The sequence below is a fragment of the Rhinopithecus roxellana genome, chromosome 4 (assembly GCF_007565055.1).
Source record: "Rhinopithecus roxellana isolate Shanxi Qingling chromosome 4, ASM756505v1, whole genome shotgun sequence".
NCBI lineage: Eukaryota > Metazoa > Chordata > Mammalia > Primates > Cercopithecidae > Rhinopithecus > Rhinopithecus roxellana.
The window spans coordinates 69,406,316-69,419,231 of NC_044552.1; the positions used below are offsets into that span (position 1 = coordinate 69,406,316).

At 46.0% G+C, this 12,916-nt stretch overlaps 1 protein-coding gene across 7 annotated transcripts in view; it reads left to right on the forward strand.

Annotated features, from left to right (window-relative positions):
* The window catches only part of ARID1B (AT-rich interaction domain 1B), a 445,370-nt gene that overhangs the window by 377,584 nt on the left and 54,870 nt on the right, over nt 1–12,916 (forward strand). For 4 of the 7 annotated variants that reach the window (XM_030928075.1, XM_030928074.1, XM_030928072.1 and 1 more), the window contains one exon: nt 5,070–5,397. In XM_030928075.1, coding sequence (XP_030783935.1) covers nt 5,070–5,397 — 328 coding nt within the window. Of the gene's footprint in view, nt 1–5,069; nt 5,428–12,916 lie in introns of all 7 variants that reach the window. The other 3 variants (XM_030928069.1, XM_030928073.1, XM_030928071.1) reach the window with 1 other exon arrangement.

The window sequence follows — 12,916 nt, forward strand, 5'->3', positions numbered from 1 at the left end:
CTGTAATTAGAACATATTTCCTTGACACGCGCTTTTGAGTGCCAATTCATGGAATCAACCCAACTGATTGGAGAGAAAGAGATTGGCACCCCAGGCCTAAGCGCCTTTCTAAGCACAAGTGCACACACACATGTCTTGGTGTGCATGGCTGTGCTCAAACGCGTACTCCACCAGGTTGCAGACGCTTCCTGCCAGAAGATGAAGACCAGCTGCCGAATTGAGCAAAGCTATTGAAACACAGCTCTTCTCTCTTTAGTACATAACGTGAGTGAGAGATGAAGGTAGGGTACAGAGTAACTAAACATCTCAGTAGTTTCTTTCCTTTGTGTTCATTAAAATACAGCCCTTGACTGCCAGTTAAACCCAGGAAGTTGGAGTGCCAACATTTCCCCATTTCAGCTATAAGCAGAGTTCAACAAACTCAGAAACCTTCTTTCTCTAATAAAACTACATGATGGGTATAGTCTAAACGCTTGTTTTCTAAAACAAGATTAAAGCATTACTTCATTTCCTTCTAAAGCAAAGGCACATAAGTTTTCACTGAAAAAGGTTTCTTACCGAGTCACTTATCCAGTGTTGGGGGAGGGTGGAAACTAGCCCTCAAGTAATGGCATAAATATATGAATTAATTACTTGTGCATTCAAACTATGAATGAGTATATTTATTTTTAATAAAAGCAAGAGCCGAGAAGGAGCACTGTATCTCACTGATCTTACCAGATCATCTGGAAGCGAAGGGGATGTGAGCTCAGGGAGGAGGAGGAGGAGGAGGAGTCTGAATTGCTTCTCACAGGGAAGAGTCGTGAGGACTGGGGCTCTCTCTGGGTAAGCGTGGGAAGAGGAAGGGCCCAGCAGCTGGCCCCTGCTCTGTGCCCGCCTACCAGGGTGCACAGAAGGTGCCTTTTCCACCAAGACTGCGTGACGGGAAAACGGAGTGTATGTGTGTCCCGTGGGATGGGAGATTCAGAAGCAACTTAAGAAATTTTTGTAAAGAACTTTGAAACTGATGAAGAGTGGTGTTTTCTTATTTTTTATTTTTAACTTGAAAACAGAATTTTGATGGTATCGGCAAACTTCAGCTGTGCAAAAGCAGTGCCTCTTCATGCCGAAGCAGTTTGACTTTAAGGAGCCACCAATAAAAGGCTAATGGCATGTGGCCCAGCGCACCCAAAGTGTCTTCGCTGTGCCTCTCCTGTTCCTGTTTCCTGTTCCCCTCTGTCTTCCACTTTCTTTCCCAGTTCCTCAGATCTGCCATTGCGCACTCCGGCATCCCCTGAAGCCTTTCTCAGCCTTCCAGATGGTGTTCGGGGTTAAGGAAGCTGCTGACTTGACCAGGTCTTACTTGCTGTTGCTAGTGTAGCAGTTTATTAGCTTGTCCCAAGACCGGTCTGTGTCAGGAGTCCACAGATTGTGGCCCGCTCTGGCCCACTACCTGTTTTTGTAAATAAAGTTTTATTGGAACATCACTACTGCCATCTGTGTGTGTGGCTGCTTTGGGGGCTACAGTGGCAGGATTGAGTAATCATGATAGAGACTGTTTGCCCCAGACGCTTAAACTATTTCCTATCTGGCCCTTGACAAAAGTGTGCCTGCCCACATCTGCACGGACAGTGGCCCGTGCGTCACCTGTAAGGAATAACACATGCCTCCCGGACAGCCAAATGAAAATGCACGCAATGTCTCTCACAGAGAGCAGACGCACAGTAAATGGGGAGAAGTCTGCAGAGGTCTCTCGCAGATTTGTAGGTGATAGAACTTTGTGTGAATTTAAGAAAGCCGGTTTTGACCATTATGGTAACATTGTTACATAAATGTGATTTTTCTTAAATATTTGAGAGACTGTGTAGCAGAATGTGTCATGCTTGGACTCTAAACTACACTCCGGGCTGCCTGGGCTCAGACATTCCTCCTCCAGTTGTGGGCCACGTGACCATGGCACATTTGTTGTTATTCACAGCCCTATGCCTTAGGCTCCTCATCTCCAGCATGAGGATTATAATAATGTGTACCTCCTAGGCCTGATCTGGGGATTAAGTGAGTTAACACAAAGAACTTGGAACTGAGCTTAGCACATAGTAAATATTAAGTGTTTGCTTTTATTGCAGTTATTAATCCAATCCTATCTCTGCTGGAAATCCTTGAGAAGCTCCTCCTTATCAACAAGATAAACCTCAAACTTAGAAGCCTGGTACACAAGGCCCTGCCAGACCCAGCCTCTCCCCTCTACCCGCCGACAGCCACACACAGCGCCCCAGTGACTGTCCCAAGTCAGTCTGCCCTTGCCATCTAGCCGGTGTCCCCAGCCTCTCAACCATAAGTGCCCTTTCCCCTCTTCTGCCATAGCCCCCAGCCAACAATGAAGCCCCCATCAAGTGGCACCCACAATTTAGATACTTTACATACATTATATGGTTTAATCCTGAGAACACCTCTTCACATGGACAATGTTAGGATTCTCTTTGTTTTACAGAGAAGAGAATGAAACAAGAAAAGATGAAAGCAACTTCCCTAAGGTCCTGCAGGCAGGCAGTGCAGAGGCTCACCCAGCTGCAGGCTCTCCCCGTCCCTGAAGCCAGCTCTTGAGGGTTCAGCTCCAGAAGTGCTCATTCAGAGGACTCTCCACCAGCCCCCACCAAGGGGACCCTCAAGCCTGCAGCCCCCATCAGACTCACTCTCCCTTCTCTCTGCACTTTTCACATTGCATGCTTTTTTTTGTTTTGCTTCTATACTTTTTCTTGTTTTTACCCTTACTGCTTTACTGCACACACACATGCATAACCATACGTGCGCACGCATGCACACACACGCGTGCTCACCCATGTAGATTGTGAGCTTCTCGAGTGCAGGAATTGGATTGTATTTAGTTTTATGTCACCTGTGCCTAGAACAGCTTTTGGTGTATAGTAAGTGTATAGTTACGTTACATGGATGGAGAAAGGCTTCCAAAAAGTAGTAAGGACTGATTGGGAAACACTAATCCATATTCCACACACACACTTGTCTTTTGCATTTATGTGATTTCAACATTCATTTATCAGGAGGCAGCACGTTTTATTGGTTGAAGACATGGGTCCCTGAGTCAGTTTGCTAGAGCTTCAGTCCTAATCTTCTAGCTCTTGATTTTTCTCATTTGTAAATAGAGTCCTGGGGCTATCTATATTTCACATGGTTATTGGAAGAAATGAATGAATTCATTGGTGCAAAACACTTAACCAGGTGCCCAGCACACACTGTGGTTCAGCCGTTCAATTATGATTGAAGTAGTATCGTGTATCTTTGATTTACTTGAATTTATCTACACACAAAGTAAAAGGTGTGAAAGGGAAGGGAAAACATCTGCCATCCCTCACCTATGCCTCCCGCCCTGCCCGCCATCCCTCACCCCTACCTCCGACCCTGCCCTCCCTCCCTCACTCCCGCCTCTGGCCCTGCCCTCTGTCCTCCAACCCCCCCCCCCCCCCCCCCCCCCCGCCTCTCTCTGCCTCGGGCCCTGCCCGCCATCAGTCACCCCACCCCAACTCCCGCCTCCGGCCCTGCCCGCCAGCCCTCATCCTTGCCTGCCGCCCTCACCCCCGCCTCCGGCCCTGCCCGCCAGCCCTCACCCCTGTCCGCCAGCCCTCACCCCTGTCTCTGGCCCTGCCGCCATCCCTCACCCCAGTCCCCGGCCCTGCCCACCTCCAACCCTGCCTGCCAGCCCTCACCCCGGCCCCCGGCCCTGCCCGCCAGCCCTCACCCCGCCTCCGGCCCTGCCCTCCATCCCTCACCCCCGCCCCCGGCCCTGCCCGTCATCCCTCACCCCCGCCCCCGGCCCTGTCCTCCATCCCTCACCCCCGCCCCCGGCCCTGCCCACCATCCCTCACCCCCGCCTCCGCCCCTGCCCGCCGGCCCTCACCACGGCCCCCGGCCCTCGGCCCTGCCCGCCGGCCCTCACCCCCGCCCCCGGCCCTGTCCTCTGTCCCTCACGCCCGCCCCCGGCCCTGCCTGCCATCCCTCACCCCCGCCTCTGCCCCTGCCCACCGGCCCTCACCCCGGCCCCCGGCCCTGCCTGCCAGCCCTCACCCCTGCCCACCGGCCCTCACCCCCGCCCCCGGCCCTGCCCGCCATCCCTCACCCCCGCCCCTGCCCGCCAGCCCTCACCCCCGCCCCCGGCCCTGCCCGCCGGCCCTCACCCCCGCCCCCGGCCCTGTCCTCTGTCCCTCACGCCCGCCCCCGGCCCTGCCTGCCATCCCTCACCCCCGCCTCTGCCCCTGCCCGCCGGCCCTCACCCCGGCCCCCGGCCCTGCCCGCCAGCCCTCACCCCTGCCCACCAGCCCTCACCCCCGCCTCCAGCCCTACCCTCCATCCCTCACCCCCGCCCCCGGCCCTGCCCGCCGGCCCTCACCCCCGCCTCCGCCCCTGCCCGCCAGCTCTCCTGCTGCCGTGTGCTGTGCTTGTGCTGGGACAGTTTTTCGAGTTGTGGCAGCCAGCACAAACGAGCTGCTCGATCTGGTACCCAAGCAAAAAAAAAGAAAGAAAAAAATTATTCCCAACTTAGAGGAAAACTGGGGCTCGTGTCAGGTTCCCGCGCGACACCTTCCTGTGGGGTTTTAAGGGATGATTTTGACCATATGTGCATCTCGTCTTACACGTTGTCTTGTGGAGCCCTTTCACATGGCTGTTGAAGGCAGCAGTGATCTAGTGGTGTGATCTCAGAGTGGTGCTCACCATTTTGGTTGAAATATGAGAATGTGTGGTGTTGAATGGATTGAGGCAGCACTCGGTATCCCTTGCCTATTCATAGGGTTTGTTTTTTGTTTGTCGTTTGTTTCTTTTTATGACCAGTCTGAATTTCTCTTCATCAGTGCAGTGGTCCTCTGGGGCTGTCTGTATTTGAGTCACTCCCTGAGGGCCTGGGAGTGTGCAGAGAGAGCATGTTTGAGACTGGCAGCTGCACCAGCGCCAACAGGAAGGGCCAATAAGGGTCATGACTAATACTCCTGCTGATCACATTGTTGGACAAAAAGTATTTCCAGTGAATGTTGTCACAAGTTTAAATAAAAGGCTTTACTTTGTGTTTGCTTTTTGTTTAGGTAACTACTCCAGACCCCCAGCGTATAGTGGGGTGCCCAGTGCAAGCTACAGCGGCCCAGGGCCCGGTATGGGTATCAGTGCCAACAACCAGATGCATGGACAAGGGCCAAGCCAGCCATGTGGTGCTGTGCCCCTGGGACGAATGCCATCAGCTGGGATGCAGAACAGACCATTTCCTGGAAATATGAGCAGCATGACCCCCAGTTCTCCTGGCATGTCTCAGCAGGGAGGGCCAGGAATGGGGCCGCCAATGCCAACTGTGAACCGTAAGGCACAGGAGGCAGCCGCAGCAGTGATGCAGGCTGCTGCGAACTCAGCACAAAGCAGGTACGCCACCCAGGAGCACGCCCCGGGCAGGTACGCTGTGTGTCTATGCGTGACCACATGACTGCGCACATAGCTGCATTGTTCCCCGGGGTCACACAGAGCAGTAGAATGTCACTGTGCTTGGCCGTTCTTTTTATGTTAAATATATTCTGTAGCATCAAGGTCAGAGAACTAAGTGACGAACCATGTTTTATGCTACATGAGGAAGGAATATGAGCGGTGGGCACATCAGTCGTGGGAGGTGATTTGAAATGCCTGTGAATAGTCATTGCAGCAGCAAACCAGATCCAGTGGCACAGGGAAGTGTCTGCGTGGTACCAACTGAAGCAGTGACTTTTAAGCAGGAAATACTAAAGCTTAGGAACGATTTAAAATCTAAAACATTGAAAAGGAAACACACTCCCCATCTTTTTTTCACCCTATCACAAGAATCTTCATAAAATACAAACTTTGTATGTATACATACGTCTATTGTGTGTTTGTCTAAACGTATATGTGTGAGATTTATATACTTTACATTCTTACGTTATATTTTATTTTTCCAGGCACATCTATCTGTCCAAACCAAAATGAGGTTTAAAAAGCAAAGATAATATTTTAGAAAGTTTGAGTTGATAAAGCGAAAGGGTTTAGCTACAATGACTCATTTTTAATCCCGAATTAAAAATTAATTTTGAAGTAAATACTCGACCTGGATAAAAGTAACATAATTAAAAATTTATAAGGCAAAGGTGAATACACTTTAAAAGCACATGTAAATATGTTTTAAAGCAGAGTACTTTGAAAGATGTTTATCTTAATGGTATCTTCAGAAGCAAAGGTAGGAGATTCTGATTTTTGTCAAAGGGAAACAAAAGCTAAGGTGTGTGTGCGTGTGTGCATGTGTGTGTGCGTGTGTGCATGTGTGTGCGTGTGTGTGCATGTGTGTGTGTGTCTGTGCATGTATGGGTGTGTGTTTTTAAATGTGTCTTTTCTTACTTTTCCTCTGAAGCTGCTATCTGGGGAATGTGGGACCCCTCCAGTCTTACTGTTTTCTCCAAATAATAATAAATTTCCCTTGAGGAAATAAAATGAAAATCAATCATTATCTTTCTTTCTGTCTCCACATTACAATTACTTAAAATTTTCTGAACTCCAGCAGTCTAGCCCTCTGCTGAACCCACACAGGCTTTAGGGAATGTTTTTGTAAACCTGTCTGTGAAAACTGGTTTGGCTGTTCAAATTGAAGTTCCAATTCAAGTTTAAATGAATTGTCCATTGTTGCAACTCATAAAGCACAAGTTATTTTCTTTTTTTAAGTAGAAAGTATTTGATTGTATTTGGCACGCAGCCTTCGGGAGGGACCTCAGAAGATAGCCACAGAGAGCCAGGCATGATTTTCTGTGGTTACAAAGCCACGCGTGCCCCCTTTCTGAGTCAGTGTTTATATCATTCTGAAGTAATCAATACATAAATACACATCCATGCATTGCCATTTTCTGTTTCTAATGCGTAGACCATTCCAAAGCCTTGCCTTCAACTTGCTGCCCATTTTAGCTCACCAGGATTTTAAATGGGGGCTGTATATCTTCTTGTTTGCTTTTACCAAAGTCAAAGCTATACTTTAAAATGGTAAATGGAGACTAGAATTGAGAATCTTACTTTTCTCTGCCTGTCCCCACCCTGTTGTTATAGGCATTTTCTATACCCCCCACCCCTCAGGCAGCGGCAGGATACAGGGTATTCAGCTTGCCTCTGTGGTCTGTAAACCCCGCACCTACATGTGGGGGTGACAGATGGACAGGGATTCATGCTTGTGCATCAGAACAAATCCCAAGAAGCTGTTCTTCTGTTCCACTTTAGGCCACCATACATTAGGTCGCCTGCTTATCCCAGCCAGTCTGGGGCTGGCGGACGCCCCATGTTTTCTTCCCAGCACCCCAACTATGGCAACTCTCAGGCTCCCATGGTGCACCAGCCTGACCAGTACGGGTAGGTAGCAACACACCCCGACTTGCTGCGGGACCTGGGCGTTTTCTCTGCAACTGTTAAAGATCGTGACACCTGGCCACGAAAGGAACACCCAAACCAAGAAAGCGAAACACCTAACAGGAAATCCATCTCCGAGGGGGTTGTCCTTGTGTTCATTTTTGTTGGTGTGTTTGTTTCGTTTTCCTTTCGTATTAACAGTACTGTGGCCGTTCGGTGGAAACCCGCATGTGTCCTCAGGCCCTGTCTGCATGGCTTTCGGCATGGCTGCTTTCCTTCATGCCTGAGAGGGAAATAGAAACTTTGATCTGTGTCGAAGACATGGAGTCACCAACTCTGGCATCATTTCCCCCATTGTTGTCGTTGTTTTGTCTAGGAACCTGTGTTGTGCAGCGCTGTTCTCATGACTGTATTCTCACTCCTGCCACTACAGTGAGCGGCTGCCATACCCATCCCCAAATTAAGAGCACAGCATCTCATTTGTCAAGAGACTCACTGCAGTTGAGCTGACACAGGCTATTCACAGGACTTAGGAGGGGTTTCATTATATCACCACCGAGCAAATGTCTGTGCCAAAGACTTCTATTATTTTCTTCTCCAGCGAGTATTAGAATATTGAAGTCCCCAGGAAAATACAACAAAATAATCCAACAGAGAATGTTCTCTCTAAACACAGTGTTGCCATATTATTCTCAATTTCAACACAGGAATTACATACAGCAACAAAAAGTATCTCTTCTTTCCTACTACAAAACTATGTAGTATCAGGTTCTGTCACCTTGTTTAGATTAGTAAATGCTCTGAAAGTCTATTATTATTGAGTGAATTACTAAGCAAAAAAGTTATTGCTGTCATCCTGGGCAGACTTAAGCATGTTTGGTAGGTAGTTTGCCTTAATCATGTTAGTTTTAGTAGAGACATGCATCATCTTTGGTTAAAATCAAACAGGGAACTATCACCTAGCTTTGTTTAAACAGTGAACTTATAGAACTGTGCTTTCACTACTGGTTATGAATGCCTGACAGAGCTTTTTAGTAGTTTTATATTCAGTTTATATTTATTTAGACAGAACGAATGATAATTTTGGAATCGAGAGCTCTGAAGTCTGTAAACATGGCCCTAAATGTGGACCAACAAATATAGAATCCTGTAAACATCATCCCCAAAGTGAAATAACAAATATAGAATGAGGTAAACGTGCTTATTCTTGGGAAATTGTATTTTCCTCTTTGTTACTTTCTTGTGGTGCCTTCAAGGTCAATTCATGAGTCAGTAGGAAGACAGCAGTCGGAGGAAGCAAGCCTTCATCACCTGCAGCTAATCCATAGGATCTGTCCTTTTACCAACTCCAGAGGCCTCTTTAGACCCACAAAGCTAGTTTGGCTGTGCCTTGCCAAGCCACATTAAGCAGCTGTGTAAAATGAATTTAAATGGCCTGCATCAGAGTGAAATCTCTTCCACTGGGGCAGAAAATCGATGTTAGCTAACCAGCACAAGGAGATCAAATCTGTATTCCAGCCAGCAGCATCCAGATAGCTTCCTTAGAGTACAACACCTCCTCCTTAATTAAAAATAAGAAAAAGAAAAATGTTGGCGTTATTCTATGTAAATCTGATAAAGCACACTTGGCAAGGGCTCATATTCATAGCCCCGTGACTGTTAACTGTGAATTTTAACTTGTATGTCTACACTATTCTTTCTAAAAAAGAAAGAAGTTAAGTTTTATTTCTATTTTAAATCTTCCTTCTGTTCACTTCGCAATACACATAACCTGTGTTATGCCTTTTTTTAAAAGCAGAAGCTTGAATCTGAGAAAACATGTGTATGACATGTTTTAGTGCTATGGGTTGAGAAATCTGATTTTCAACATCCTTTTGCTTTACTTATTTAACAGCTCATTGCAGCAAAGTCGTGGTTTTGCTTTGGTGTTTGTTTCCCCGTTGATGGCTCTGTTAGGTTAAAGTTAGGTTGGTGATTAGAAAAGTTAGTTTGCTCAATGTTAGTTTCTCTTTGGGAGAGGAAGAAATGGCATAGTGCAGGATTCACAGAGTCTGTCTGAATGACTTCTTTCTCAAGGCACAATCCCAAAGGACCTGGAGCCCATGGAAGAATCTGAAAAGGACAAATTAATGATGAAGGTGGAGCGTGAGTGAGTGTGTGTCTGCAATTAGACAGAAACAGAATGCTCGTTGTAAAAATGAAGGATTGTAGCAATTATGCTTCAGATTTTCTCAGCTGGTGAAACACAAGGTAGTATAGAGAAAAAACATGGAAGTTTAACTGGTTAGAAGCTGTTTTATTAATTTCTTTAAGAGTGACAGTATGAAGGTAAAATCGACCTGCTGCATTGAATAAATTAAGAAACATATAGATTAATTTTTTTTTTCTTTTTCACCTTTTGAGTAAATTCCTCATTTTGATCATCAGAGGATTTACAGTAGAATCTGGTGAATCTTCTTGTTCAGGTACTAGATTCACTGTGCAGTAATATCCAGTCATTTGAAGTTAATGGTTTATCAGTAACATCTGTACAGAGCCCTCCTCCTCCTACGCACTGATACACTTTGTGTCAGAAAATGCATTGTTGTGTACAGTTTTAAAGCATTGCTAGTTAAGGAATTTACTTTTGAAGATACAAGAAACAGAGAGTTGGAAATACTAGCTGATCTTACTAAAAGCCTACTTCAGGAATGGCAAATGAGTTCCATCCATCTGTAGATCAGTTCTCATGGCTGTCTGTAGCACCATTTTGGAGGATTCTGAGCCATTACCTGAGCATAGGTGAGCCAAAGTTTGCCAGAAGCTTAGGAAGAACTTTGGCCTACCACTTCCTAAAGAGCGTAGCTATGGATCCCAGGCTAAACACAGGCTTTCATATAGCTCACTACAACCTCAGATTCTGGGGCTCAAGCAATTCTCCCACCTCAGCCTCCCAAGTAGTTGGGACTAAAGGCACGTGCCACCATACCTGACTGATTTTGTCTTTACTTTTTTGTAGAGCCAGATTCTTACTGTGTTGCCCAGGCTGGTCATGAACTCCTAGCCCCAGGCAGTCCTCTCAGCCTCCCAAAGTGCTGGGATTACAGGTGTGAGCCACCACTCCTGACCTTGTAACATTTTTTAAATGACTGAATCCATTACTTTTAAAGCCTGTGCGTGCAGATGTGCGCAGGTAGAATAACTTCCCCCCAGTCATGCCGTGTGCCTTGCATCCTTTTATGAGTCCTAGATGGTACCTGGTGATGTCCAGCAATTGACAGCTCTTCAAAATACAACTGATTTGTGGATTTGAAAATTTCAGCATTATCCAGAATTTTTTCTTGGAAATGAGCTCTAGGAGGAAGCATGAGTTCACTGAATTTACAGAAGATCTCACAAGCCCTAGATCTTTAAGCCAGGGTAGATGGACAAACAGATTTTAATTCCTTAAGGCCCTAGCACCTCACATATATAAATTTTGATCAAGTCTTGAGTGACTTGAGATTGTTTGTGTCAAAAATCTGGCAGGGATCTTTAAGATAAGAAGAGGTTTCATAAGGATGCAGAGTTTCAATTACAGAACGATTGGGTCTCAGAGCTGGGAAGGTTTTAGATGTTATCCAGCCTCTACCTCTTGATTTTATGGTAGAGTCAACAAAGACCTACAGCGTCACCCACTCAGGACCATTGAGTCAGGAGCAGGGTCCCTGTCACCTGGTCCTGTTGTTCTTCTGCTCTTTTTTTTTTTTTTTTTTTTTTTTTGAGATGGAGTCTCATTCTGTCACTAGGCTGGAGTGCAGTGGCGTAATCTCGGCTCACTGCAACCTCTCCCTCCCGGTTTCAAGCGATTCTTCTGCCTCAGCCTCCTGAGTAGCTGGGACTACAGGCATGCGCCACCACACCCAGCTGATTTTTGTATTTTTTTTAGTAGACATGGGGTTTCACCATGTTGGCCAGAATGGCCTCGATCTCTTGACCTCGTGATCCACCCGTTTCCGCCTCCCAAAGTGCTGGGATTACAGGCGTGAGCCACCGCGCCCTGCCTGTTGCTCTTCTTTCTACTTTTTTGTTTTGTTTTGTTACAAAAACCTCTTCATTTTTGTTCTCCATCATATCTAAAGACAATCCTGCTATTAGAAACCAAATAGTAATGAGTATCTTAGTGGATCTTCCACCTCTTGCATTGAAATCTGGATTTTTTTTTCTCTTATCTGAATTTCGTTACCTCTGTTGCACCTAAAAGGAAATGCAGGCTTTGCATATTCCCGTGTAGACTCCACAGACTCCACGTGTAGCTTGAGTTAGATTGTTTCCAGAGCCAAGCACCTTGTGAGATAAGTAACAGTTACTTGCTGGCACAGGGTCAGGTTTGAGTTTCTGTCCTTTTCACCATTTGAGGTTTTTACCAACACTGCTTTGGCATTTAACATTGTTGGGACTGGAGTGTGGCTGTGGAAGTACTTGCGAGTTGTCGGGGAGCAGAGTGGGAAGGTGGTGATATTGACACGGGTAAAGGTGCACACCTACGTGATGCTGGAATAAGCACTGCTGTTCCTTTACTGTCCCTGAGAGAGTCCTTGGTGGATTAACTGAGCATCAGGAGAAGGAGAAGTCTCAGACTTCTTAATTTCAAAAAAAAAAAAAAAGGTACAATGATTTAATTTGAGAAGTCTTCTTACTCTTGACTAGCAGGGAAGTTTTAATACTGAATATCACAAATATTATTCTGTAGACCTGCATTTTAATACTACATCATACCAAAAACTAGGGTCACTGAAATTAGCTTTCAAGTGTTTTGTGTTGAGTCAATTAGGAAATTGGGAACTTTAGTTAAGATTATTTTTAAATCTAGCCACTCATTAACAGGATGAATAAATTTCATAAGGTAGCTAGATCAGTAGTAACCCCACCATATTGCTGTTGGAGGAGCTGAGTGTTTTGTGAGAGTATGTGACTAGCTGCCTTCCTATGCTTGGAAGAAGCTGGGTCTATTTACAAATACAAATGAATTGGTCTGGCTTGTTGGATATACAGTGGGCTTGTATCTGTGCCTCATGTGCACCCCACATAGACACACCTTCCCACCGCTGTTCTTTATTGAGGTGTATCTATAATTCATATCCTGTGTTGCCATTTGCCAGCAAGGCACTTTTTCTGTGTTATTTTCCTCTGAAGCCAGTATGATGCAATTCTGCTGATGGACGAAGAGCCGCTGATGTGGAAATACGTTAATGGAGATAGTGCATTAAAATGTCAAAGAGAAGGGGCAAAAAACTTCAAAGTGTGTCAAGCCCCAGTTATAGTGGGGTCCATGCGCTAAAGAGCAGTGAGCGATTTGTCTTAACCAAGAATCAAGCCCTTTGGATTTTGGACAATTAGGTTTTAGCATAATAGCTATGATTTGAAAAGTCATGTTATTGAAAGACAAAGAGAAAAGATTTCAAAGGCTTAAACAGAGTTTTTATTTCCGCAATTAAATGTAAGCCTTTGCATTATCATCTAAATACTACGCTTTAATTTTTAGCCCTTTTTTCTCTTCAAAATTTAGAATTTGAATGAATGTTATTATGTT